The sequence below is a fragment of the Cololabis saira genome, chromosome 18, assembly GCF_033807715.1.
Source record: "Cololabis saira isolate AMF1-May2022 chromosome 18, fColSai1.1, whole genome shotgun sequence".
Classification (NCBI taxonomy): domain Eukaryota; kingdom Metazoa; phylum Chordata; class Actinopteri; order Beloniformes; family Belonidae; genus Cololabis; species Cololabis saira.
In genome coordinates this window covers 22,537,099-22,562,120 of record NC_084604.1, presented here as the reverse complement: position 1 = coordinate 22,562,120, position 25,022 = coordinate 22,537,099, and the positions used below count along the sequence as shown (strand labels likewise).

At 40.1% G+C, this 25,022-nt stretch overlaps 1 protein-coding gene across 1 annotated transcript; it reads right to left on the bottom strand.

Moving 5' to 3' along the window:
* Positions 1 to 75: 75 nt before the first annotated feature.
* nr2e1 (nuclear receptor subfamily 2, group E, member 1) lies at positions 76 to 10,253 on the bottom strand. The gene is made up of 9 exons (XM_061746586.1): positions 9,724 to 10,253; positions 7,004 to 7,149; positions 6,171 to 6,258; positions 5,031 to 5,266; positions 3,709 to 3,855; positions 3,381 to 3,477; positions 2,256 to 2,405; positions 2,011 to 2,116; positions 76 to 988 (listed from the first exon to the last, which is right to left on the bottom strand). The coding sequence occupies exons 1-9, from the start codon at positions 9,782 to 9,784 to the stop codon at positions 826 to 828; spliced, it is 1,194 nt and encodes a 397-aa protein (XP_061602570.1). The 5' UTR covers positions 9,785 to 10,253; the 3' UTR covers positions 76 to 825.
* Positions 10,254 to 25,022: the final 14,769 nt, after the last annotated feature.

Here is a 25,022-nt window from a genome sequence, read left to right as displayed (position 1 = left end):
CAACTTGATGTGAGACGACCAACAGTGTTATGAAATATAAACATGCTTTGCTTTATGGAGGTGATTTGAAAACCATTGAATTCATCATCTTTTATTCTCTTTGTTACAACTCTAAATGGTTATAACTCCATATATTTACAACAGATAAAAACATCACAGTCAACAAAAACATTTCCAAGTGCTGAATATTATTTTTTTAACGGGTGTTAGTGTCTAACTTCACAAAGTCCACTTCAAAAAATGCTTAATGCTGCGCCTCAAACACCAACACAAATTGGACAGTGGCCACTGAAATACGAACACCATCCTCGGATTAATATTTGTACACACTGGCACCTCTTCATCGCTGCTCCGTGCGTTTGGTTTCAGCACTGGACCGAGGAACAGCGACACCTACGCCCCGCTACTGCGCATGCGTAGTCAGTTTTTTGGTTTCCTCCATTGGGATTGAACACAGCCATTAGAATTGGTCGTCAAGCTCATTGGTCTTACTGACAGTTGATAAACAGTGATATGCAATATTTTCTCTGTCAGATGGACTTGGCAGGTGCTCTGAGAGTCTGATAAGGCAGCATTTCAGAAACCGCGGTTTTGAATACAGCAGTCTATAATGAATGCAAGGTACCTACATGCCTAATCCTTAACTAGTGCGACTGTTAAAACAGGCTAAGTGGTGATCCGGATGTGTTGCAGTCTTTGTTTCAGGCTATACTAAGACCGCCCGAGAGATACTGTGTTCAGATGAAGAAAGAAAAAGAAAAATCAACCCACGGTTGCACCTGCTACGAGTCCCTTCCACTGCGTGCGTGGACAGTTGGCGAGAGTTCATATATCGCTGGACTTGTACATGTCGGAGAGGAGCCTGGTGATGGGCACGTTTCCGATGGTCTTTTTGAAGAACACCTCCTCTATCGTGGACGGGCTGACTGAGCGCAGCGCCGGCAGGAGCAGGAGCAGCTTCCCGAAGCGACAGGGCTGAGTGGGGTACCTGAAACACAGCGCTGCACTTTCAATCCACTTTATTTACCCACACTTCTGCAGCCCACCTAACCAAACCATACCTGTCAAGTTCTCGTTTTGGCCAGGGAACTACTGTATTTTACTCCTCTTTCCCGCCTTCGTCCCGTATTAATATGTTTCCCGTAAATTTCCCGTTTTATAATATAATAATTTCTAAACCGCAAACCGATGTAACACTGATCTCGCGACAACTGCCCCTTGCTGTAGCCTGGGTGGCAGTTCAAAGTCAAGTCAAGTCAAAATGTACTCGAGTAAAAGTAAAAATTACATATTTCAAATACTACTTAGAAAATTACTAATTACTCATAAAAAGTACTCAATTACAGTAACGTGAGTAAATGTAATTTGTTACTTTCCACCCCTGGTAATGAGAGAGAAGGCATTTCTGCCCCCAAAAAGCAAAGACTTCGTGTAAATATCTCTAAAAATGGGAAACCGAATTTACTTTCCTAAAGAGGAGAAGGACGGGGCTCAGTTACCCGCTCTGAAAGATGTGTAACTGCGTTTTTAGTGTCTCTCACGGGGGAAGGACCCATGTCAGTCATGAATACCAGAGAGCCACATGAGTGAAAATGACCAATTAAAAGAAAATTTAAATGTTTCACTTGAAGACAATCAATGTGTATATAAACTGAAAATATTTAAAATAAATAAATGTGCTTTAATTCACTTTTTGTGTTTTTATTTAGGCTCTATTATAGGAATTGGAATGTCCACAGCATTTCAGTGTCAACAAAGGTAGAACTATCAGATTCTGAGCACATAATAGCAGTCTGTAAGTGGTTGACAGGGAATTATTTTACATTTCTCGTAAATCTGTCTTATAATGTAAGATACTGGACCTCGGTTGGCGGAAAATGTCCCGTATTTTTAAATCAAAAACTTGACAGGTATGAACCAAACTGCACTCTTAACTTTACGCATTTGTAAAAATGACCACAGAGGTGTATATGGGTTATATTTGAGGAGGTACCCGAACTTGTCTCTTACCTGGTGTGTATGTAACTGTTGAGAGTGAGCTGGGCCTCGTCTTGTAGTGCAGCGATGGCGCTGGCGTTGCGGAAACCTCTTAATTCAGAGCTGCCTTGCGTGGGAACTGTAAGGTAGGACATATAGTCATGTTTTCTGCAGCCGAATAACTTCAATGTGCTCGAGGGCACTGAAGTGCCTCAGTAACAGGTTATAAAGCCTGATAGATCTTGGTGACCACGTGTGAGATACTCGGGTTCACTCACCTGCTTTGAATGTCACGATACATTTCAAACACGCGAACTCTGTTGCGTCCAGACGCATCTGTCTGAATCTGGTGACCACCTCTTGAAGGGCTTGAATCTCAGACATGATCTTGCTCATCCGCTGAGCCTCAGTGTTTTCTGTGTTCATTCCTGTTAAGACAAAAACGAGTCACAACCAGTGGTGGACAGTAACGGAGTAAATTTACTTGAGTACTGTACTTAAGTACATATCCAGAGGATTTGTACTTTACTTGAGTATTAGATTTCTTTGGTACTTATTACTCTTACTTGAATACATTTCCAACACAAATATTTTTACTTTTACTCGAGTAAATTTCTAGGAAGGCTGAAAAGTACTCGTTACTTTCAGGTCTGCTCTTTTCTTCTTCCCTAAAATCCTATTGGACACAAGCTGTTTTTGTCAAAGGAGGAGACCTATCACAGTGCACGCTCTCCACTGGGATGTACGTAAAGCGGAAATACGTCAAGCCTCCTCAAAACGATACCGCCAAAGTAGCCTGCGTTTGTCAAGACAGAGCCGCAACGATGCGCCTGCTTTTTTTGTAAAGCAGTGGTCTTTGAGGGGGATCCAGACTTAGTTGGATGGTGCAGGTTCATTTGGTTTCAGTTCATGATTGTTAATAAACTCATTTCATTCATTTGATTTGTTTTTGGTGTTTCTGCAGGTTTTATATAACATTGTGGTTCTAAAAGCAGCACATCAGTGCAGCTGGTTTCAAAGAGTTAATTCTCAGAAACAAGAGTTAAAAGATCCTTAAATTAATTTAGAAAAAATATAGTAATTTACTGATGTGGAAAATAAGAAATGTACTCTTACTCTTACTCTTACTTTTACTTAAAGTAAATTTAAAAGCATTTACTTTTGGATACTTAAGTACCTTTAAAAGCAAGTACTTTTCTACTCTTACTCGAGTAATATTTTGACTGAGCTACTTGTAACGGAGTAAATTTTGACCAGTAGTATTTGTACTCTTACTCAAGTACTGGGGTCGAGTACTCTGTCCACCTCTGGTCACCACTCAGTGCTCAGACAGTGACACATTTGCATTTGCATCTGCAGCGCATTTGGGGTTTCTGTTCTCAACACTGTTTAGGGTTACACACCAGAAACGGCCAGAAGAGTAGATGAGTCCACAGGAATGGCCCACTGCGCGATGCCCAGAACAAACAGTTCCCTCCATGCATCCTCCAACAGAATCAGCTGCGAATAGGTCATTTCACCATTATTTTTTTGCATGTTTGAACATCATTGAATAGAATAAAAACGTGCTGTTGAGCTTTAAAATGGTCCCATCAGTCTGGTCTGACATAATTCAACAATAACTAAAATGATAATCCCCCAAATATCTTCAAAACAACACAACGCTAAAATCCCCTAAAATTATTTGAAAGAACCCCCCCCCCCTCTTTCACCCCATGAATCCAACTGTACCTGGTCAGATAAGGGAAGGGTGGAGAAGGCCGGCACACTTTTGGCCCACTTGATGCTCATGAAGAGGAGGCGCGCCGCAGACTCACACACGGATTCCGTTGCCACCTCGTACAGGTACATGGGGGTGCCAGTCACCTCGTGGGGATACTGCGTCATCGACACAATCACAGCAGCCACGCGTCAATTTATGTTTCAATGAAGCACAGTTCAGAGAAGAGGGAACAACAAAGGTCGAATTCCAAGCTCCAGCACCTGATTTTATAATCATTAGTGTTGCTTGTGGGGATTTACAGTGAAAAATCTAATTGGCGGATTTGTGGTTCTTAAAGGACGCGAAATAGGGACAAGAATGTCAACTTCTAACCCCTACAAAAACATGCAATCCTATAATAACATTTGGAAAGGGAGTAATACAAACCCCTGTATAAAAAACTTGCCTCTTAAGGGCATGTCTTCTGATCATTTAAATAAAAATGAGTTTAAAAAAGAATTTGAAATAGTTCAGCATACATTAACAATTATCATCAAAGTAGCGTTTGTTTACTTTCCAGTGCAGAAACCCTCTGCACTGGAAAGTTGCACCTAACTTTTAAGCAAGGGCGTATAGGTTTGCATAGGGACGGTAGGGACATAACACTACCAACTTTTCAGGAGGCTCAAAATGTCCCCACCAACTTTTAAGCAACCTTATTTGCATTATATAATGAGTTCAGATATAGGTAATTTAGATTGTCTTCCCAAATGTTGTAAGGATAAAATTGAGACTACAGTTATTAAGTGAATTATTTTAAAGCAATGTATTACTCTTGTGGTGAAGGACAATGTAGGCTAACATGTAGTTCCATATATAGGTTAAGTAGTAGTTAAGAGATTATTAATAAGTTTGTATTTATTGTGTATGTTAATATAATTTAAGTTATGTTCAAATATTGCAATTTAAATTGCATCCTGGAATATTCTGGAAGTTTTCAAAATGTTTCTTTAGTAGTTCTTGAAAACAAAGGTTTGAATCGAACTGTGTATCAGGTGAACCAATACACATGAAAGTTAGTATAAGTGATACAGATTTATTTTGCATTGATCATTTAGCCTATCAATTAATTAGGTTCATATTCGTGACAAATGTAGCCCTGACCCCCATTCACCTGTTTGGTCTTATTAATGTCCCGTCCCCAGCAAAAAGTGTACATGCAGGTCATGCTGTTATATCGTCCCTATGTTGAGACCAAACCTACGCCCTTGCTTTTAAGTCTTAAATTAGGAGACAAATGGAAATAAATCACAGGGAGTAACCGCCTTGAATACATCTCAAGTGATCCTACCTTAGGGGTGGGTTGCGCCAGACCCACGATGGTCTGTCTTTCCGGCGTGGTGGCCACTGAACTCATCTCCAGGTTGTGAGGCTCCAGCTGCGAGACGGTGGTGAAGAAGGGAGGCCCGGGCAGCGAGGATCCCGGGAAATGGGTCGAGGAGCCGTTCACTTCTTTGTGGCCCCGGAAATACAGCGCGACCTGTTTGCGGATGGTGGACGTGCGGGGCCCCCTCTCATGCTGAACAGCTGCGGACACCAGGCGCACACAGTGAAGGAATCAGCTCACCTCTGCAGCTCATATGCATTTCCTTTACAGTGACTGCACTTTGTTTTGCTTCACCATAGCCAGAACTTTTTCCATAATATTTTTAATCAGAACTCACAAGTATACCTATCCAACACGCAGCTCTAATCACCTCAGACGCCCAAAGACTCGCACATCACAATATCAGTTTAATATTGGTTTCAGAGGATCAAAAATATGGAACTCATTACCTTCATACCTATGGCAATTCTCATCCAATCAATTAAAAAAAGCTCTAAAATCAACTCTTTTAAACAATAAATACTTCCCATACGGTCTTCCAACTTAACCAGGTGTACCCAATCTTATCATTTTTATTGATTTTTGTTTAATGTTTCTGTATTTAGTTTTACTGCCCCCCATTTTTTATAAATTGTATCTGCTTTCGTATGCTCTGGATGTATGTAAATGGAGAAAGCCACTTCTCAAGCCCCTGGAGGGTTTTTAGGCTTTCTCCTTCACATTTCTTTCTACTTTTATATTGTGTTACAAATGTTTTTTATATGTGAAAACAAATAAACTAAACTAAACAAAACAAAACTGGCAATGTGAATGCTCAGCATTCACATTGTCGAAAATATTGTCAAAATCCCGTTAACTGTTTTTTTTTCTAACATGTTAGAAAAAAAAACAGTTAGCAGGATTTTTTCTATATCAGCGCTCCAACTGATTGCAAATAATATCCATCTTTTTTAAAAGAAGCAAATGGCAGGTAATTATCGTGTTGTTTGGAGCTTTGATTAACAGCCTTAATAAACTATCCCATTCGAGACGCTTACCTCAAATTCAAACGCCACAGCATGGCGTTTCTACAGTCAAAGTGATAATTCAATTAAGCCAATTTACCGTCTTTATTCATGTTCACTTCCAGACACTTTTTCAAACGGCACGCTCGGCATTGGTTCCTGTGAGTTTTGTCCACGGGACAACCCCCCTGCACAAACACAGAGAGGGAGAGGGAGAGAGGAGGGTGAGAATGGGGATGGAGTGTTACAGCTTCGGTTTAGAGCTCTGACAGAGCTATTATTGCTCTTATTATTGCCATTACTCCCCTGGGAGGCCAATCTCCAGGTAAAAGATCGTGCTATTATCTAGTGGTCGTGGGCCTGCTCCCCTGCGGCTCCGCTGCGACTTCATCCCGCAGGATAAGTAGGCTACTCATCCCGCCCTCTGCATGCCGCCTAAATCTCTGCCTTCGAATCATCACATTAGATTGGATTACACCTGTTCCATTACAGCAGCGCGGTGTTTAGCTCGTGTACTTAATGCTCTAGGCAATGAAACAATTAGCCCCATCAAGCAAGACTTTAAACAGCGCCAGAGAAGGAAAGAAAGTGCGAGAGAGGACTAAAGAAAGGCAAAGAGAAATTTGTGCGTAAAATGCGTAAAGTCACGTTTTTGGATGAAAACTAAAGGCTCACTGGCTGCAGAGGGGAATTCAAATTCAACAGAAGCTGTTTCGATTACTTGATGAGTATTAAAAACAATCAGATTTTGCGACAGCATCTTCGATCAACTTACTTGCATTCTAATCCAAAACTTTAATAGGTCTATATGGTCGGAAAGAGGAAAGTGAGTACGCTGATGCAAATTGCTACCACCCACTCCCTTCCCCAGTTTAGTTTCGTGTAAAAATCAGTTCTGTATAAGTACTCGTATAAAGTCCCAGGTGGCCTCACCTGTGAGCCAGATTTACAAACGTAGGTCCGGTTTCTGCGGATGCTCCTCTTGAAGAACCCCGAGCAGCCGTCACAGGCGTACACACCGTAGTGCTTCCCTGAGCTGCGATCTCCGCACACTTTGCATGGGATGTCCAGAATCCGACCTGGGAGAGGCCAAATTGTCACTTATAGCACACTCGCTGAGTTGTGGGGTTAACGGAGGCTATCAATTCAGTTTTAAACTAATACATCTGATGGCAAATTAAGTGGGCTATCAATGTTATGTGAATATATTCATGCAACATTGATCAGTGTGGCTTTAAGTCCCATAGTTGATGCAAATATAGTTATGAAGAGAGTTTCACATCGGATACATTGCTTGAACTGAACCTGTAGATGTACAGTACATTTAAAAAACAAGAAAGAAAAAAGATAACTAAGTTTTACGCGCAGACTGTCCAACAAAAAACGTATTTGTCCGATAGCCACACACACACACACACACACACACACACACACACACACACACACACACACACACACACACACACACACACACACACACACACACACACACACACACACACACACACACACACACACACACACACACACACACTGGACAACGCCCCGCAACTCATCCGACCATGACCATGGGAATTCACTATGCACATTTCAGAAATAAAGTCTGGTGGGAAGCGTCATATCTGAGCTTTCTAAAACAATGGCCCGACGTCTCACAATGGAGACATTAGGGGAAAGTGTTAACTTAATGATTTTCCCCCATTGAATCTCGTCTGACTGCCTGGATCTCGACAAGCTGCCAAGTCCACTTCATAATGGAACTCGACAGCTGCTTTATCCCGCAGGTCTATAGGCCCCAGGATTAGGGAGTGACACTGCACCACGAGAATAATGCGCACCAACTCGTTTCACCAACTCAAATGAAGTGTATGTAAATCGACCCTGGAGTAGATGAAAAAAAGTGATTTTTTTGTGAAGATTTTGTATTCAAATCTCTTAAAAAGAACTATATTTGTATGCATATGAGGGAGTCTTTTTTCATTCTGGAGGGAAAAGCCGTCTATGTAATTACACTGACGTTTTGCCACCTGCTCATTGATTCACCAGTGACCCGTCAAAAAGGGTAGCATGGGAATAACTACTCAGCAGCAAAAACAATGACTTCAGGGGAGAGTTGAGTTATAGGACTTCAATTGGCTGTTTATTCAGAATCAGAAGGCCGTGTAGGCTATTTAACTGTATAGGCCACAACCGTTTTCATGCTCCATAATAATATTTTTTAATCTGGCATTTATAATTTATGAGAATTTATTCATGAGCGCAAACTGGCACATTGTCTCATCCCAGCAGCAATTTGTCTGTAGTAACTTCAGTGACTAAAAGATCACGATAAACTGCAGATCTTTTCTTTTTCAATATTATCTTGACTTTGGAATTTTATATGGATCACAAAAAAGAAAGAACAAAAGATAATACAGTTAGTCCAATTTAAATGTGATGTCATGAGCTTAAAGATGAACGAAATGTACAATGTTAAAAGCTCGGAGCAAATATCAATCAGCGGATGTTGACAATTAAATAAAACGAGACAGAATTTTGTTGTGAAAGGGGGGAACTGTATTTAACTTCCCGCTGTGGGGGTCCTGTGCGTCTCCATTGTGTGCAGTAATTGCTTGAAGGTTTATGGCATATTCTATTAACGTAATCACCATCAAGATGAAAAACTGCTAAAAAGAAGTGGAAATTCGGAAATGAGATTTTACTGAGAAGAGGAAACTGTCTGCTGAACATCCACTGCGGCTACGTCAGTGACGATTATGTTGCAGTGTGAGCTGTTTTATCCCTATTTCTATCATATAGGGTTATTTAAGACAGTTGACGATAAAGACGTACAGGAGCAACAGTGTGACAAGATTCATTTAAACGTTTCTATAAAAATAATCCACACGGGTTAAGAAATATTTGGATAAAAGCTCTTATCTTTAGACGACAAGAGCTTACTGTAGGCCCCTATTATGGTCAGAGTTCAATTTGACTTCCAAGTATATAATATGATACACTTTTAGGGTGGAAAAGTCGTTATAATGTGCTAGAAAAGCAAAAGAAAATATCGTATTTAATTGAAATTATTGAGCGCATTTGCGCGCCATTAATTTGCAGATTCTTGTAAGTAAGTACCAAATTCAAGTTGATTTAGAAAATCAACTTGAATTTGTTAAGACTCACAGAAATTATTAATTGATCCTATAAATTCAAATTCAAATGACCAATGATGAAATATGTTCTGTTTATTGCCTTATTACGTCTGTTAAGACGCTGCTAGACATTAAATTACAGGCAACAAGTGGCATCACTTGGGAGGCAAGTGGGGCTCTTGAAGAGGAATATGTGCACGATCACGGCGTATTTTTCTATCTTTGTCTCTTTATCTTAACAAATACAGTTGTTTTAGAAAAATTGATATTCAATAGGAAATCTATTTTCTATTTTGCGCTTTAAAAAGCCATGTGGAAGTTTACGCATTGCAACTTGAATAAGAAACAAACTAGTTTTATTCACCTCAAATGGTACCAGTATAGTTATTTTTAGGACCACGGGAATTAATTGCAACAGAGAAATTCTGATGTTTGGGAAACATGCAGAAGTTATTATGTTAAAGGTTTGTTACAGACAACTTATTTCTCTGGACCATCGCAGAGATGAGCGAAACTTACTTGACTTGACACTCAGAATATCCAAACAGCCACTTGTGGAGCCAGTGGGTTTGCTCATCATGGATCCTCCGTGTTTTAAAGAGTTTGTATAAAAAAAGGTCCTCGTTCTCTTCGTCTTTCTGATAGAAATTATAAGTGAAACTGTAGCACTTTATCGGAGAGTTCACCGGCAGCGACAGGGTCGTCAAGTTAAAGCCCAAATGGACAAAAACTTTACAAATCTCTGATCAGCAGTCCCGAATCAAAATGAGGGTTTTAAAACTGTTTTCAGCACTTTTCGCCCTCGACACGCGTGGTCGAGGGGACGGTGTTGCAGCAGCAGCAGCAGCCGGGCAGGGCAGCGGGAGCCCCGGGAGCCTGGAGCGCGGCAGCCGGTGCAGAAAGTTGGAGGTGTGGGGAGAAAAAAATCCACTGCCCGGAGCACATCAGACGGTGCCAAAGCCCGCGGGGGAAATGCAAAAAAGCAAAGTTTTCGGGTAATGTGACAGGTGAAAGCGTGTTAAAACCGGGACGCTGTGTGACTTTGTGGTGCGAGTTCCCCCTCAACAAGCCTCGGTAATATTTATGAGAAGTGCCAGGGGGAGGCTGGAGGGTGGAGATCTACACTTCCTTCATCCACTTGGCTTTCTACTCCAAACTCCAGCCTGACGTCACTGGCGTGTGAGGGGAGTGTGTGTGGCTGAACATGTGTGTGCAAGTGGAGTGCCTTGATTAGGGATCCAGAGCCATTGCAGAAGCAACAAAACACATGTTGCATGCGTATTTTCTGCAATAATTAAATGTGCTTTCGTTTAATTATTGTATTCGTTTAAGCTTTGCACAGCTATGCTGACAAGAAAAGGGGGATTGTAAGCAAGCCCATCCTAACCCGTAATGAATAAAACAAATTACATATCCCCGGGGCAAAAAAAAAAAAAACATTGTCTAAACAGCACACAGACTGGACGGAGGTCAAGAAGCTTTCTCTAAATAGCAGATCTCATATTATAAGGGCTTATTCATATAAACAGGCTGGGTGAGCTTGCTCCGACCATAAACAGTGAAGTGCTCCTCATTTTCTGCACGAGCACAAAAACACATGTTCCTGGATCCACATGTAGTCCTCAAGATTCAAGGAGGAGTGCTGAGGCGCACAAGACTCATGTCGGTGTACGACCGTCAAATATATACAATGATGTACTCATACTAATGTGTTATTTGTTCAATTAAAGCATAAAAAAAATCTCAAGGATGTGAAAGAGGTGATATTGAATTAAGAGTATATCAGCTTTTCTACTTTCTGTTTCTCACTGTTTTTTTTCTTCTTCTCGGGGATAGCAGGGCTGTTCTACCTGGGCCTACACAGTGTTTTTCTGTTCACGGCTCGTTTTAAAACCATTTTGAGTTTCACACCGTTCTTAAACGTGTTGCAGATGTTTAAGCAAGCTTTTGTCCTGGTCAGCAGCCTTTCAAAGGGTTAACCATCAATTGATTAATGATCACTGTTTGTATTTATAACTCATTAGCTGGATTTTGTTTTTATTTATTTATTTTTTGATAAATGCAACATTGATTTAGTATATTACTTTTTCATTGACGAGGTCAAAAATCTTAGGCACCCCAAGTTTTTGGACCTTTTTTTCCACGTTTTTCGATAACCATACATAAATCATTTTCTGCCACTTAATTAATTAAAAAAAAATGCAGTGATAATACTAAAGGTAGCTCAAACAATCTTTTGATCGATTATTGACAATTTTTTAATAAGTACAATCAGTTTTACAAAAAAATTAATATGTACATATTGTAAAACCACACAATGTCCCAAACAAAATAACTGCACTTAAATGTCAGTATTCAGTTCAGAAATACGCACCGATTTAACCCTTAGATGAGCACCCATTCCATACAGATGTTTGCATTGATATAGGATTTCAGTATGAGCGCTGGGATCTTGGAATTTCTATTTTTATCGTAAAGAGACTGTAAATTACTGCTAATTATTACTGTTATACCGTTATTAAAACTTTGACAAAACAACAAGTGCTTAAGTCATGGGACAGTACTACTTGCTTACATCAACACTCATTTTCATTTCATTACTTAATTTTAATTACGTATAACCAAGACTAAATAAATGGATAGGAGTTGTATTTCTGTTTAGGTTGTATTATAGCATACATTTGCATAAAATCTTAATTTCACTGCACTGCTCAAATATTCAGTATCTTTACTTCAACTGACTTTTAGGTCCTTATTTAGATTAAATTTGAGTTTTATTCTTCAGTAACACTTAAAAACATTCAGATAGAGAAAAAAAATACATCATAGGTGAATGCCAGTGAAAGCAAAATTATTAATGATGATGTTTTTATTAATAATAGGCTGCTGGCGATTTAATTCCTTAAGCTCTTAAGCTCCAATGCATTCAGAGAAACACACCCATGTATTCAGTTAGGTCTCCTCCTGCAGCACTGCTCCTGCAGTCAGACGGTTCTGTCCCGGTCTGACGGTGTCGGGGTCAGACAGCGGGCTGCAGGGCCCGCTCACTGACACCATGACCTTGACAGCTTGCTGCGCTTTCGCCGAGTAACTCCAGAAATCCATATTCTGTTTTTAATTGTGTTCATTCCCACGGTACACCGAGGGCCATATGGACGCACAAAGTGTCGATTTAAGCGGACAGGGGCGAGGCGGAGAGGCGTACTTAATTGCAATTAGCCATTGTTACGTCTTTCAACCTGCCCTTTAGCTCCACAGCTATTGCTGGAGCCTAACAAGCTCGCCCAGAAATCTTTATAGTATTCCTTTGATTTTTCTGAAGGGACACATAGTGTGCTTTTGGCCCTGAGTCGGAAGTTTACTGCTGCATATTGTGTTTTTTTTTTTTTTTACTTTTAGTGGGGACTATTTTCCAAATTCCTTGTATTTTTAGGAGATTGCTTACACACATCTTTTTATTTCGAAACGAATTAGGATTAAATGTTTATTAAAAACATCTCCTTAATTAACTATTAAAAGGCTGGATTGTTATTACCACGAATCAATGAGACTTTCAGATATTTCTGAGTGCACGTGTAATACGATGTGTGTGCGTGTGTGTGGGTGGCTGGTGGGGTGTGTGAATGGTGAATGTGTGACATAATCTCCTTAACTCGTCCTAATCCTCGTCATTCACTGATAGCCTTTGCACAAATATAACCAACATCGTGGTTGCCGGGGCTTCTCTCTTTCACTTTCTAGTATTAGTGACTCCCTTCTCCTCCAACAGTCAATGAAATAACGCCAACAATGGGGGCACAGGATTGTGTATCGGTTTTTGGCCATCCCTGCATCGGTATGGATACTTGACATGTAGACTGGACTTTAAAAACGAGTAGAGAGCTGTAGAAGTAACCGCAAAGCAGTGGTGAAAGACCACACGCGTGTGCTCGCTATTTAAAAGAGTTGTGAATCGTGAGAAAACACATACAAAAAATATACAAAGCACGCTACATATGTTAGAGATGAAAGGGAGGATAGGCACAGGTTTGTGCAGCAGCTGATTTAAAAAAAACATTCTCACATATCTTTATGACTAATGAGATGAAAATAATAACAGTCAGCTCTTCATCGTAACAGTATTCAAAACTTATTTAAAACAAATCACACTTATTGTTTTTTGCCTTTAAAAGTGCAGAAAGTGCATTTATGATATTTGTAAATATTGAAAATATCCACATGGCTATAGTTCTACCAACCTTTATGTACTGCGATCACTGTGCAGGCCCCTAGTCAATCAGGCGTAAACCAATTGGCTTTAGGGAGAAGTCACTAAGCTCCAGAGAGCAAATAATGGGTAGGATTCAAGTCGACCAAAGGCCCATGGAGCCTGATCATCCTTTTAAACTGACTGGGGAGATCAGCCATCTGATCTACAGACACTGATGGTGTTCCGTTAAGGAGAGGGTTGTCTGAACTGGGTAGAATTCATCTGATGCTGTGATGACAGATACTGTCAGAGAATGTGACTGGACATGGTACACACAACAGTTTTGTTCATCATAGTTAATGAATAAACAAATAAAATAGGGGACATAGATCTCCTGGAAATAATTTCGGCTTAAATATGATTCATCACTCTCAATAAGAAGCAAATATTCAGTCTGGTTTCAGTACCATGGACAGTTCTGCACAAGGAGTCACCACGCAGGTTACCTGTGCTTCTCAAAAGGATCGTACTTGTAGTTAAAATTACTTTGTCAGAGAATGCCTAAACATGACACAATGAGCAAAACTCATGAAGACTTTAACATGAACACATTTCTTACACCCTGAATAGATGTATCATTTATTTTTTTGCTATGTCAGTTTAGTTGTTTAACATTTCACATCTGAGCCTGCACCGTAATATTACATTAATATTAAAAAAACAAATGTACAGACAGATTAAAGAGCCTAACGATGTTTACTTAGAAAGTTTTCCTCCTTTAAGATGTCACTGTATTTGTGCTCCATCACATTTTAAGTACTTTGCAGTTACTGTTACTTGCTGAACCTAAAAAAATCGGATGTTTTGTCCTGGACCCTTAAACTGTTTACAAATGTGGAGCTGACATTATAGTTGCTCAATCAGTTAGTTAACTAACACAGTGTTTATTATGATGATTTATGACACTTGCCTATTGTAAATTCTTAAACAATCGTTTTATTAATTATATATATATATATAAAATGTTTGTAAAAAGAATCAAACATACTAACACTTTATGAAAAATGATAGTTGCAAATGTATTCAAAGTACATTAAAATGAGTTTTGTCTCAACAAACAACAACTTGTTTTTACTTTAATGCATTTTATTTTTTGAGAAAAAAAATGCATTTTTGCTGTTTTATTGGCACCATTTGTACTTATGTGTAGTAGTAAATGTCTTATTCTTGAAAGGGTACCTTTATCTTCACATTAGTCTTCATGTTTCTGCATTTATTTTCACTTTTGAGTGATAAGTAGATTTAGTACTGGGGTCGCATCCTTCTTATTTTTTTTCCATCAGGCATTGATATTTTACACAACGCAACAAACTGTTTATAACAGTTAAGTTATATAGCAGCAAATCAGCTCATAAAAGAAAAACATTTTCCTCAAGTATAAACACTGCAGCTAGAGGCTTTTTCTTTGGAATCAACAAGTTGGTAATTTTGCACACTGATTGTCTCAGTGGATGCTAAATGATTCAGGCACTTAAGAGCTGGTGCCATGTAATTATGCCATATCACAACATCTGTACATACAGTCAAACCAAATCACCACAGTTCTATCATCTCAGCACGTCCTCACAGCACTACAAGTGTGGGCAATCCCATCTTCTGGACTGCTATTGAGCCTAGTCCTTGTCACACCTGTACACACTTAAGCACACACACACACACATGTATACGCGCTCACACACACACACACACACACACACACACACACACACACACACACACACACACACACACACACACACACACACACACACACACACACACACACACCTCACTGTCACATTAGCACCCCTAAAAAACTCAGACACAGGATCCAAATCCAGAAACCCACAAGTTGGTGTGGTGCAGTTGGACGCTCTGACAAATCTATTTGGGGCAAATTGTCAGTGAGAAACTTCCGCTCGAACTGCCTTGGACAAAACTGGCTGTTGGGGAGAGCAAATCCCGCTGGATGAGGGTGGGGGACAATGGGGGGCGAATGTGTTGATGTGCGGCCGGTGGCTGGGGAGGGACAATGGACGGATTAGTCAGTCCCCTGGCTGACTGATTTGAGATGGCTCCTCTCAGCCTCTCGCCATGGGGAGTCCCATTGTCCAGCTTCTGATTCCCACTTCTCACAAACTCCAAACAAAAGTCAATCTCTTTCTCAAGGGGGGGAGAGAATATCAACCCGTGTTTCAGCTGGGGAAAGTGACTCAGGAACGTATTTGCAAGAAACCACTGACTCTCTAACTCCTCTTCCATTCGTTGTGTCCTTTCCCCCCTGCTCCCTGCCTCTGTCCTCTTCATTTGTCTTTCCTGGCCAATGGTGGTGGTGGAGGATAGCTGGGATGTTGAATGATCTGAGTTTTCGAGACTAGAGTGGGGATGGGCACCTGTTGGAAGCTTAGAGACGGCTTTACGGCCAGGGTCATTAATATTAAAATATACAGAGATGCCATCACGGGCTGGTCTGAAATCGGTCTGATGTCGCCCCTGGGTTCCCTCTCTGGATGGACCTCTGCTTTCAGCCCCTCCTGAAGAGCTTTCTTTTCTTTTTTCTGTCTTCTCTTTTTCTTTTTCCCCTCCCTGAAAAGACTCGTTAACAAATTATGACAGCTGAGTAGAGGGGCTTAGTCTGTTCACGCTGCAAAGACAAACATGTGGGAGCCGAGGAGCCCGCAATCTGATCAATGTATCTACAGTTCATTTAATATTCTGCCTGTGGTGTGTGAAAGTGTTAGGATTTGCCAGAGTTGCCAAAGTGCAGGTTTCAGTCATGCAGAGGTGGCTGGAATTTGTGGGTGAAATGTACACAATATCAAAGACTTTTCTTTACAATGGTGCCTTGGTGACATGAAATAAACATAAAATAAAATGGGCAAGGTCTGTTTTTTTACCAGTTAAAGTATATGTTTTGCTTCATTACCTCACAGCAACATTTCATGTCATTTTGAAAAATTTAGTTGATCTGTTGCTCAAGTTCATGATTCATTTTACACACATCCACATTCTAACCTCTTTGGACCATTTTTGATCTAATGTGCTTTGTAGTCTAATAAAATGCCATAACATTTGAAATTGAAAAGCAAAATATTGTTTCATCCTAACTGACAAAAACAGACTCTCCTTCTCATTCAGGCTGATGACAGTTCGGTTTGTTGTGCTCTGTCATCAGTCTGATGCAACTCTGAGCCAGCGGCATCACATCTGTGGGGATAACAGCATTATTACAGGCAGACTTCTCTGACTGATCTTTGATTTCTTTACCCGATGAGAACCTGAATTCAAGATAGCTTTTGGAAAACTTTTGATTGAATTTTGACATAATAAAAGAACAAATAACAGTATGCTGAAATAAAATAATTCAAAATTTCATAAAATGATGGGAGATCCATCCTGTGATGGAATCCATTCCAGGAGGCTACACCCTGCTGGATTGTCAGCTTATGATCACTAATTAACCAAACATGCATGTATTTTCATAAGGGGAGGATGACAGATTACATAGAGCAAACTCACACAAGAACGGGAAGAATATAAAAACACAACACAGAAAAGTCTCCCCCAGAGTTCGAACCAGTAAACTTTTTGCAGAGAAGCAACAGTCAACCCCACATCACTATGCAACCCACCATACTTACATTTTGGAGTTCATTTCAGTTGCTTTATGTCCTGCTGTGAAGCTTTATCTTTACTTATATGGTATATTTTATTAGTTGAAATGTGTTTTAGTTAATATCGATATTCTTTACAAGAACAGAGCAAAAAAATTTGAGCTTTACAATAAATTCAGTGCAAGTAGAAGAAAAAGAAATACATTGTAGGCTTGCAGTCCACATGTTGGATAATGTTTGGGTAAGATGCTGAACCTGTATTGAATGTTTTGCCTACATACATTCATTAGTGTGACCAGACTGAAGATCGATTAGAAAAGCACAATATAAATGCAGTCCATTTATTACATTTATGTATTATTACTCCTTTATAGTCCAGACTATAAAAATGCAAATAATTATCATTTCAGATTTTTAAATGCTGGATACAAGTTGCTCGCTTGTTCACAATAAGTCTTCAAAACAACATTTCTACTGCAAAAGTATGGTTTAAAATGAGTCATAAGTACAGAGCAATGTCTGATGACGAAGTAGATAAATGCCTTTCTACTGCATACAGACATCATCCTCCATGATGAGGGTCAATTGTCCAAGAGAAGAAACAAAATTAAAAAACCCATTTTAAAAACATTTTTATCGCACAAATAGACTCTCTCTCTACACACACACACACACACACACACACACACACACACACACACACACACACACACACACACACACACACACACACACACACACACACACATATATGCACTGTGTCTAAATGACTTTGGCAGTGGAGTCGACACTTGCTGTCATAAAGATTATCTGGCCGTCATCAGCGCCCATTCACCTGGAGTCACTGTGACGGTCACTCGGCTGTTTATTCAGCTCTTTCTTCGTCGGGTTCTTTCTTAGACTGTGTTACCCTGCTGACTCCACAGGTCAGGTTCAACGACCACGATCTGGGGTCACAGCTTCTACTCATCATTAACTCTCGGGGAATCTGCAGCGCAGGGGGTGTCATCAGGATCCCCATGGTTCTTAATACACATCCAGATAAAAAGGGTGGGGGTGGGGGGTGTGACCAACTAATAGACCCAGGACATGTGACGTTTGTGTTCAGGCAGGGGAGCAATGTGTGGAACATGGCTCTTTCAAGAACGTATTTCAGTCATTGTGCTGTAAGTATGTATCAGGTGTTTGTAAGTTAAACTGGACAGTCAGCACTGTCCAGTTGTCAGCATTTGTTTATATTTTTGTAAAATTTAATAAAATCTACAACAACAACAGGGTTTTTACTTGAGGCTTTAATGTGAGCTTAAAGGAAAGCTTTAACTACATTTTTCACCTGAAATTCGATTTAAACATCACTATGAATAACACACACCGTGCTGAGGAAATGTCATCTGTTCTTTTGGAGGGAGATTTTCAAATATTCCTGATAATATGTGTAGAGAGAGGTTTAATGGCAGATGTGTTGGGTTACTAAGAACGTGGGATCATTTGTTGACACATAATAAAGTCATAAAGTGACAGAGAAATGTCTTTTTTGTTAAAATAAACGAAATGTGAGTTCAAAACAATTCAGTCTGAGAGAAAATGTGTCATGACTGATTATTCTTCAGTTAAGATTTAAAATAACTTATGGAGTCTACCTTTTTCCTTTTATATGTGTAAAAAATCCTTGACTTGGCACATAGGGCTACTACATTACTGTTTTATTTAAAAATGAATTGCTAAACATGTTTCTCCAGGTTTGAAATTATGGAGCAGCTATGCTCTGATGAATTAAGAAGCACCTAGCTCCTCATCCACTCCAGGAGTGGAGTTAAAACTTGCTCCTGAACACTCTCAACACCCTCAAATATCAATCAGTCAGGAAGTATTTCAGAATGAAAAGTGCAGTATATCACTGCAGGAAACATTGAGCTCTGCTTCTTTTTTTTGAACATTATATATCAAATCATTCAAAAGTTATGGCAGAAAGTAGGAACTATCAGATATCGACCAATCAGAAGAAGGGGCAGGGCTTATTCATGCCAATAAAGGTCAAGTACTCAAAACCGAGTTAGATGACACCACCCACGACTCTCTATATCGTACCATTCAAAAGTTATGGCAGAAAGTAGGAACTATCAAATATGGACCAATCAGATGAAGGGGGAGCGCGCTTTTTGGCATCTATCGTCGCCGCGGTAATGCTTTTGACTGAGAAAAGTAATGCACACCGTCGCAGGATCGAGACGCACATTTTGATGTATAACACACCTGGGTGCACTTTACGGTTCGGGCAAGAAGCGGCCGAAGAAATGGCATAAATTGCACCAAAATACACCATTAATTCAAAATGGCTGACTTCCTGTTCCGCTTCGGCCATGGCGCCAAGAGACTTTTCTTTAAGTTTCGACATGATACAGGTGTGTACTGATTTTCGTGCATGTACGTCAAACCGTATTGTGGGGCTTGAGGCACGAAGTTTTCTAGGGGGCGCTGTTGAGCCATTACGCCACGCCCATTAATGCAAACCATTAAATATCACATTTTTCACCAGGCCTGGCTTGCGTGCAAAATTTGGTGACTTTTGGGCACGTTTTCTTTGACAGTTTTATTAATTTCAACAGAATCTCCCAGGCAGAGATCATCAAGAAACCTGTGAATTATCTACTCCTCCTCACCCTTACTCCACTCACCTTCAGTGAATGGGCTTGTGGATACATTTTATGGTAAAATTATTCGTATTATTGATACCCTTGCCCCCACCAAGGTGAAGGTGATCGCTGCTAAAAAGAAACCTCCATGGAGAAATGTCGCATGAGTCAGGGCTGATAAAAAAGAGTGTCGGACAGGTTCATTATGACATTTATAAAGAGAGACTGAGCATATATAATACGGAGCTGAAGAATGCAAGGTAATCATATTTTTTGTCATTCATCATTGCCAAAAACAACAATAATATGAGCACTTTGTTCACTACTGTTGACAGACTAACAAATCCCAGTGGACCCTGAACTTTTATACAATGAGTTTGCCTCTATCTTTTCTGACAAAATTCAGAAAATCAGACATGTGGTACCTCTACCACTGAGAGAAACCATGACAGTTTTGTCCAATCACTCGTAAGAAACTGGATGATATCATACATCACCTGAATTCAACCACTTGCTTCCTCGATACTCTGCCAACAGGGTTTTTTTTTAAGTATTGTATGGCTTCATAGCTTCTAGACATTGTAAATATCTTTCCTCAGTGCCTAAAACCAGCCGTCCTTGAGCCACTTTAAAAAAAGAATAGTCTAGACACTCACGAACAGCTATAGGCCCGTATCAAACCTTCCCTTTCTTAGTAAAATCATAGAAAAATCTGTTTTTCTATCTGTTTTTTTCTGATGTACCTCTCTGATGTACACTAAATGACTGTTCTGATGTTTTCCTGTCAGGTTTCCGGCCACATCACAGCACTGAGACAGCTCTAGTAAAGCTCCTTAATGACATCCGCTCCAACACTGATAGTGGCAACATTTCAGTCTTGGTCTTACTGGATGTCAGTGCTACAGTCGACACAGTTGACCATAACATCTGGATAAACTGGTTGAAAAACTGGGTGGCAGTTTCTGACACAGCACCTGCCTGGTTGGAGTCCTATCTAAAAGACAGGGACCATTTTGTGTCTTTAAGTAACTACAAATATGAGCTAATAAAATAATGTGGAGTTCCCCAAGGCTCAATGTTGGGGCCTTTGTTGATTCATGATATGCTCCCACTCACTCAAATTATTTAAAAGAGCTAAATGTGTTACCATAACTACGCAGATGACACACAAAGCTATATAACCACCCCACCAGGAGACTATAATCCAATTCAAACATTGATACAATTAAATAGTGGATGTGTTAAATGAAGACAAAATAGAAATATTAGTGTTGGGAGCCAAGCAAGAAAGATGAAAAGTTAACACTCAGCTTCAAGCGGTGAAACTAAAACCAAATAGGCAGGCCAGAACTCTGAGGGGGTTCTGGGCTCAGACCTGAATTTTAACAGCCACATTTAGACAGTAGTGAAGTCAGCCTTTTATAACCTAAATAATATAACAAGGATTACAGGATGTGTCAGCAGGACATAGAAAAATGTATCCATGCTTTTATCTTCAGTAGACTGGACTTCTGTAACGCTGTTCTCACATATCTTTAAGTGAGCAGCATCCCAAACAGCATCCACTGTAATCTTCATTATACAACAGCCACTTAAACAGGCTTTTTATGTACAGTATGCTAAACTGCTGGATGTGATTATTATACAAATTATATAAAGAATTTTTACACAGCTTTGGTTATTATGGAAAATAATGAAAATAATGAGAACGATATCAACACGCTGACACCACGGTTAGCATCACTGATTTGTCAAACATGTCAAAAAAGAAGAAAAAAGTGTATTTTCTGCATCAATATATCAAATATAAACATGCTCTCCTGCTACCTTCCAGTCAGTACTTTTAATCTAGAAATGACCAGACCATCCAGTGGTACAGCAGGAATACTTCTACATAAAGATAGCTGTGTGACAACCCTAAAATCGATTGATGTAAACCCTTCATGATATCTACAAAAGTTGAAAAGTGCTGAACATAGCAAAAACACTTTTGATGGCAACCCGTTTGGGTGTGTTGCACTTAGCAACACTAACTCACTAACTCACTTAGAGACACAAGGAGACATTGCTGCAGAGTTATGTACTGATGACAAGTGAAACAGTCACTGACAATGAAAAATGGACAGATGTTTGTTTAAATAAGCCATGTGGAACAGCTGAGGACACCAGTGATGGTGGGGAAGGATGTTACCCACGGTAGAACATGGTGGCCACCAACCGTTTTAGGAATGACAGAAACTTCTCAAAACTGCACCTGTTATACAAAGTGTGTGTTTGTTTTTCTTTTAAACCATTTTATTTTAAACCATTTTAGCACTACTGTTCAAGTTCTGTTATTACTGTTATTATTTGTTTTGATGCAGGATGTAGGTTCCTGATTCATGAAGCCTTAAGCTTGACGCTCTGTACTACAATGACAAAAACCTCGACAGGATCCTCTTGATTAAGTTCAAGTGTTTACTTCAAAAATAAACAACGGTACAAACATAGATAAGAAAATAAAAAAGAGAGCTAGACAGAGTGAGAGTGAGAGGTCAAACAACTATGTAGCTCCACTCCATGTTGCCCTGACTGAATCCCTCCTCAGGTAGCCCCACCCACACAGATCCTTACATAACTATCCTCACACATAATGCTATTTTAAGTGCAGTAAATCAAACTATTATTTTCCTATTGTAAATACAAATAGTCAGCAGAATATCAGAATAAACATAAAGTACCAATTACAGTATGAACTTAAATTATTATCCAAATATTAACTGAAATTACATTTAGGCTCCTACACAGGATATCCCAAAAGTCTGACAAATAGGAAATAATGTTCCTGTGTCATGGTTTGGATGTTCTTGAACTCAGTTTGAACACTATTAACACTATATAGAACATCCTTCAAATATCAGCACAGTATTGATGTTATATATACTCATAATAAATATGACAATAAACAAACATGGTAGACGCAGATTATATGGTATTTAAAAGTATTTCATTAGTATTTCTATTGGACCCTTTTTTTGTACTTTTTCAAAATAAAGAGTTGAACAGATGAAAGCAGCTGGGGGACATGGGGTCCTTTAGAAACATCCAAACGATAATGAGGGCAAAGAGGCACTTATTTTCTTTCTCATATTCACCACATTTTCTCCATCATCCACCCTTTTCCCGACCATCCGCCCCACCACCCAGCAGCTCAGTGTGTTCCCATCTTCAAATTCCCTCAAAGTTTCAGATGCTCACAATTCCACAATACCCAGATGCTGTCCTTTGGCCCTTTACCCCCCCCTTCAACCCAAAGCTATCATTCATAACCTTTCTGTGGAGCTGAGAGTGAAAGAGGTGGGATAAGGGAGAAAGAGGGGGAGCGGAGAGCAACATGGCAGCTTATTTAGAAGACTTCCTTTATTGGAACATGTGCAAGCAGTTCACTCACAAAGGACTTAAATAGGATATTTTCTGTTCCCTATAGTTGCTTTCCCCTTTTAAGTGCCGAGGCAAAAAAAGTAAGTTTACAACTCCCTCCTCAATGGGGGCTCTTCACTCTCAGGTTGCGGGGACCTGAGTGACCTGGGAAAGTTAATTAGGAGGCGAACAAAGAGCGAGCGGGAGCAGAATGCTTCGCCTCTCCTCCAGCCAAAGATGTCATCCATTAATTAGGAAAATCTTTAAGGTGGCCTTATTGAATTTACAGAAAGCCCTGTCGTTGGCGGGCAACAGTTTTTTGATCAAGCCTTGACTCAAACAATGCCTTTCTGGGGGTTAAAAAAGAAGAAGAAGGGAGGAGATTGGTGGTAGAAGTGAGGGAGAAAAGGAAAGGGGGTTGGAGGGGTGGACGTATGGGTTTGCAAGAGCAGTACAGTTTAATGGTTGTGGGGGGGGGGGGTGGGGGTGCTGATTGTGACAGCTCAGATTCACATGGGTATGGGGGGCATAGTTTGGGAATGATGTCATGCAAAGGCAACCTGGGGGCTTGGGAAGTAAGAAGGAGGGGGTGCTGAGCTTGAGCCACAGGGGCCACTCAAAGTTAACATCGCTGCCTGCATCTGGGCCAAATCCTTTTTCTTCTGGCCCAGGAGAGGCTTCCCTGATGCATGCCGAGCTCTCCACCACTCCTCCCACTACCCCATTCACAAACAGGACCTGCTTTAAAGCTAAAACCCAGCTAACTGACAAGCTAACTGCCCAGTCGACCCCTGCTCTCCCTGAATATTATAACTCCTCGTATATAAAAACAAAGACACATTAGATTTTTTTTTCAGATCCTGTGAGAAATATTGTTTATTTGACCCAGGATGTAAACTTACATCATTTGGGACATTTTTCAAGTTTCCCTGGTTCTGATCGAACTGGAGGATGACCTGACCTCACCAAGGTGCTGCTGAAGAAGGCGCCGCAGAGACTATACTTTCTGAGAACCCTCAGAAAGACCCAATCTGCTGCTTGGTTTCTATCACCGTACCACTAAGTGTTCTCACATCCAGACTGGGACAGCAGAGAAAACAATTGGCTGCACTCTCCCCACCCTTGAATAAATCAGCACCTCCCGATGCCACAAAAATGCAATGAACATTTCACAGGACTCATCACATCCAGCTCATTGCCTCTTCCAAATCCTGCCATCTGGTAGGAGATACAGAGCAATGAAAGCAAGGACAAGCCGCCTTAGAAACAGCTTTTATCCAAAAGTCATGATGGCCCTAAACACACAGTAAAACTGCTTGATGTCATTAATATTATATCATTCTGTCAAGGTGAAATACAGAAATACAGAGACTCAAGTGAACCAGTACAATATGTAAATATAACAAATGCAATATCTGTATATATTTTATATTTCTATATAGATTTAAATACACTGTTTACTATTTTCCATTGTTGTTTTACTTTTTTCTTTTTTCTCACACGTAACACTGATTTTGTTGTATCTTTTGAAAATGACAATAACAATAAAGATTTATTTTACTTGTTGTTTGACTTGCTGCTGGCCTGCTGTAAGACAAGCCTGCTAGCGTGATGGACCATGTTTCCCTGTGTTTTTGTGTGCGTGTATGTGTTTTGGGGGGGGGGGGGCATGACATTCAAAATATTCTCACAAATATAGGGTAAAAAACGATTAAGAAACTTTATTTTAGGTTTGAGAGCACAATTACGACACATATTGACCTGCATATTGACCTCAGACACCTTCTTCTCCCTCCTCTCCTCCTAAGCTGGTGGTAGTCCACCCCTCTTCAACTGGCGGTGCTTCCATGGTTATCATCATACCTGTCCAATAGAAGGCAGTGTGTGAAAATCAAAGATGCATGCTCCAGCTACTTGAGGTGCACAATGGGTGTACCCCAAGGA

Coding starts and splice junctions, on each gene's coding strand:
- nr2e1 (XM_061746586.1), bottom strand. CDS start 9,784: ATGATGAGCAAACCCACTGGCTCCACAAGTGGCTGTTTGGATATTCTG. Junction 7,150..9,723: donor TATTCTGAGTGTCAAGTCAA/GTAAGTTTCGCT, acceptor GGCCTCTCCCAG/GTCGGATTCTGGACATCCCA. Junction 3,478..3,708: donor CCCTTCCCTTATCTGACCAG/GTACAGTTGGAT, acceptor ACCTATTCGCAG/CTGATTCTGTTGGAGGATGC.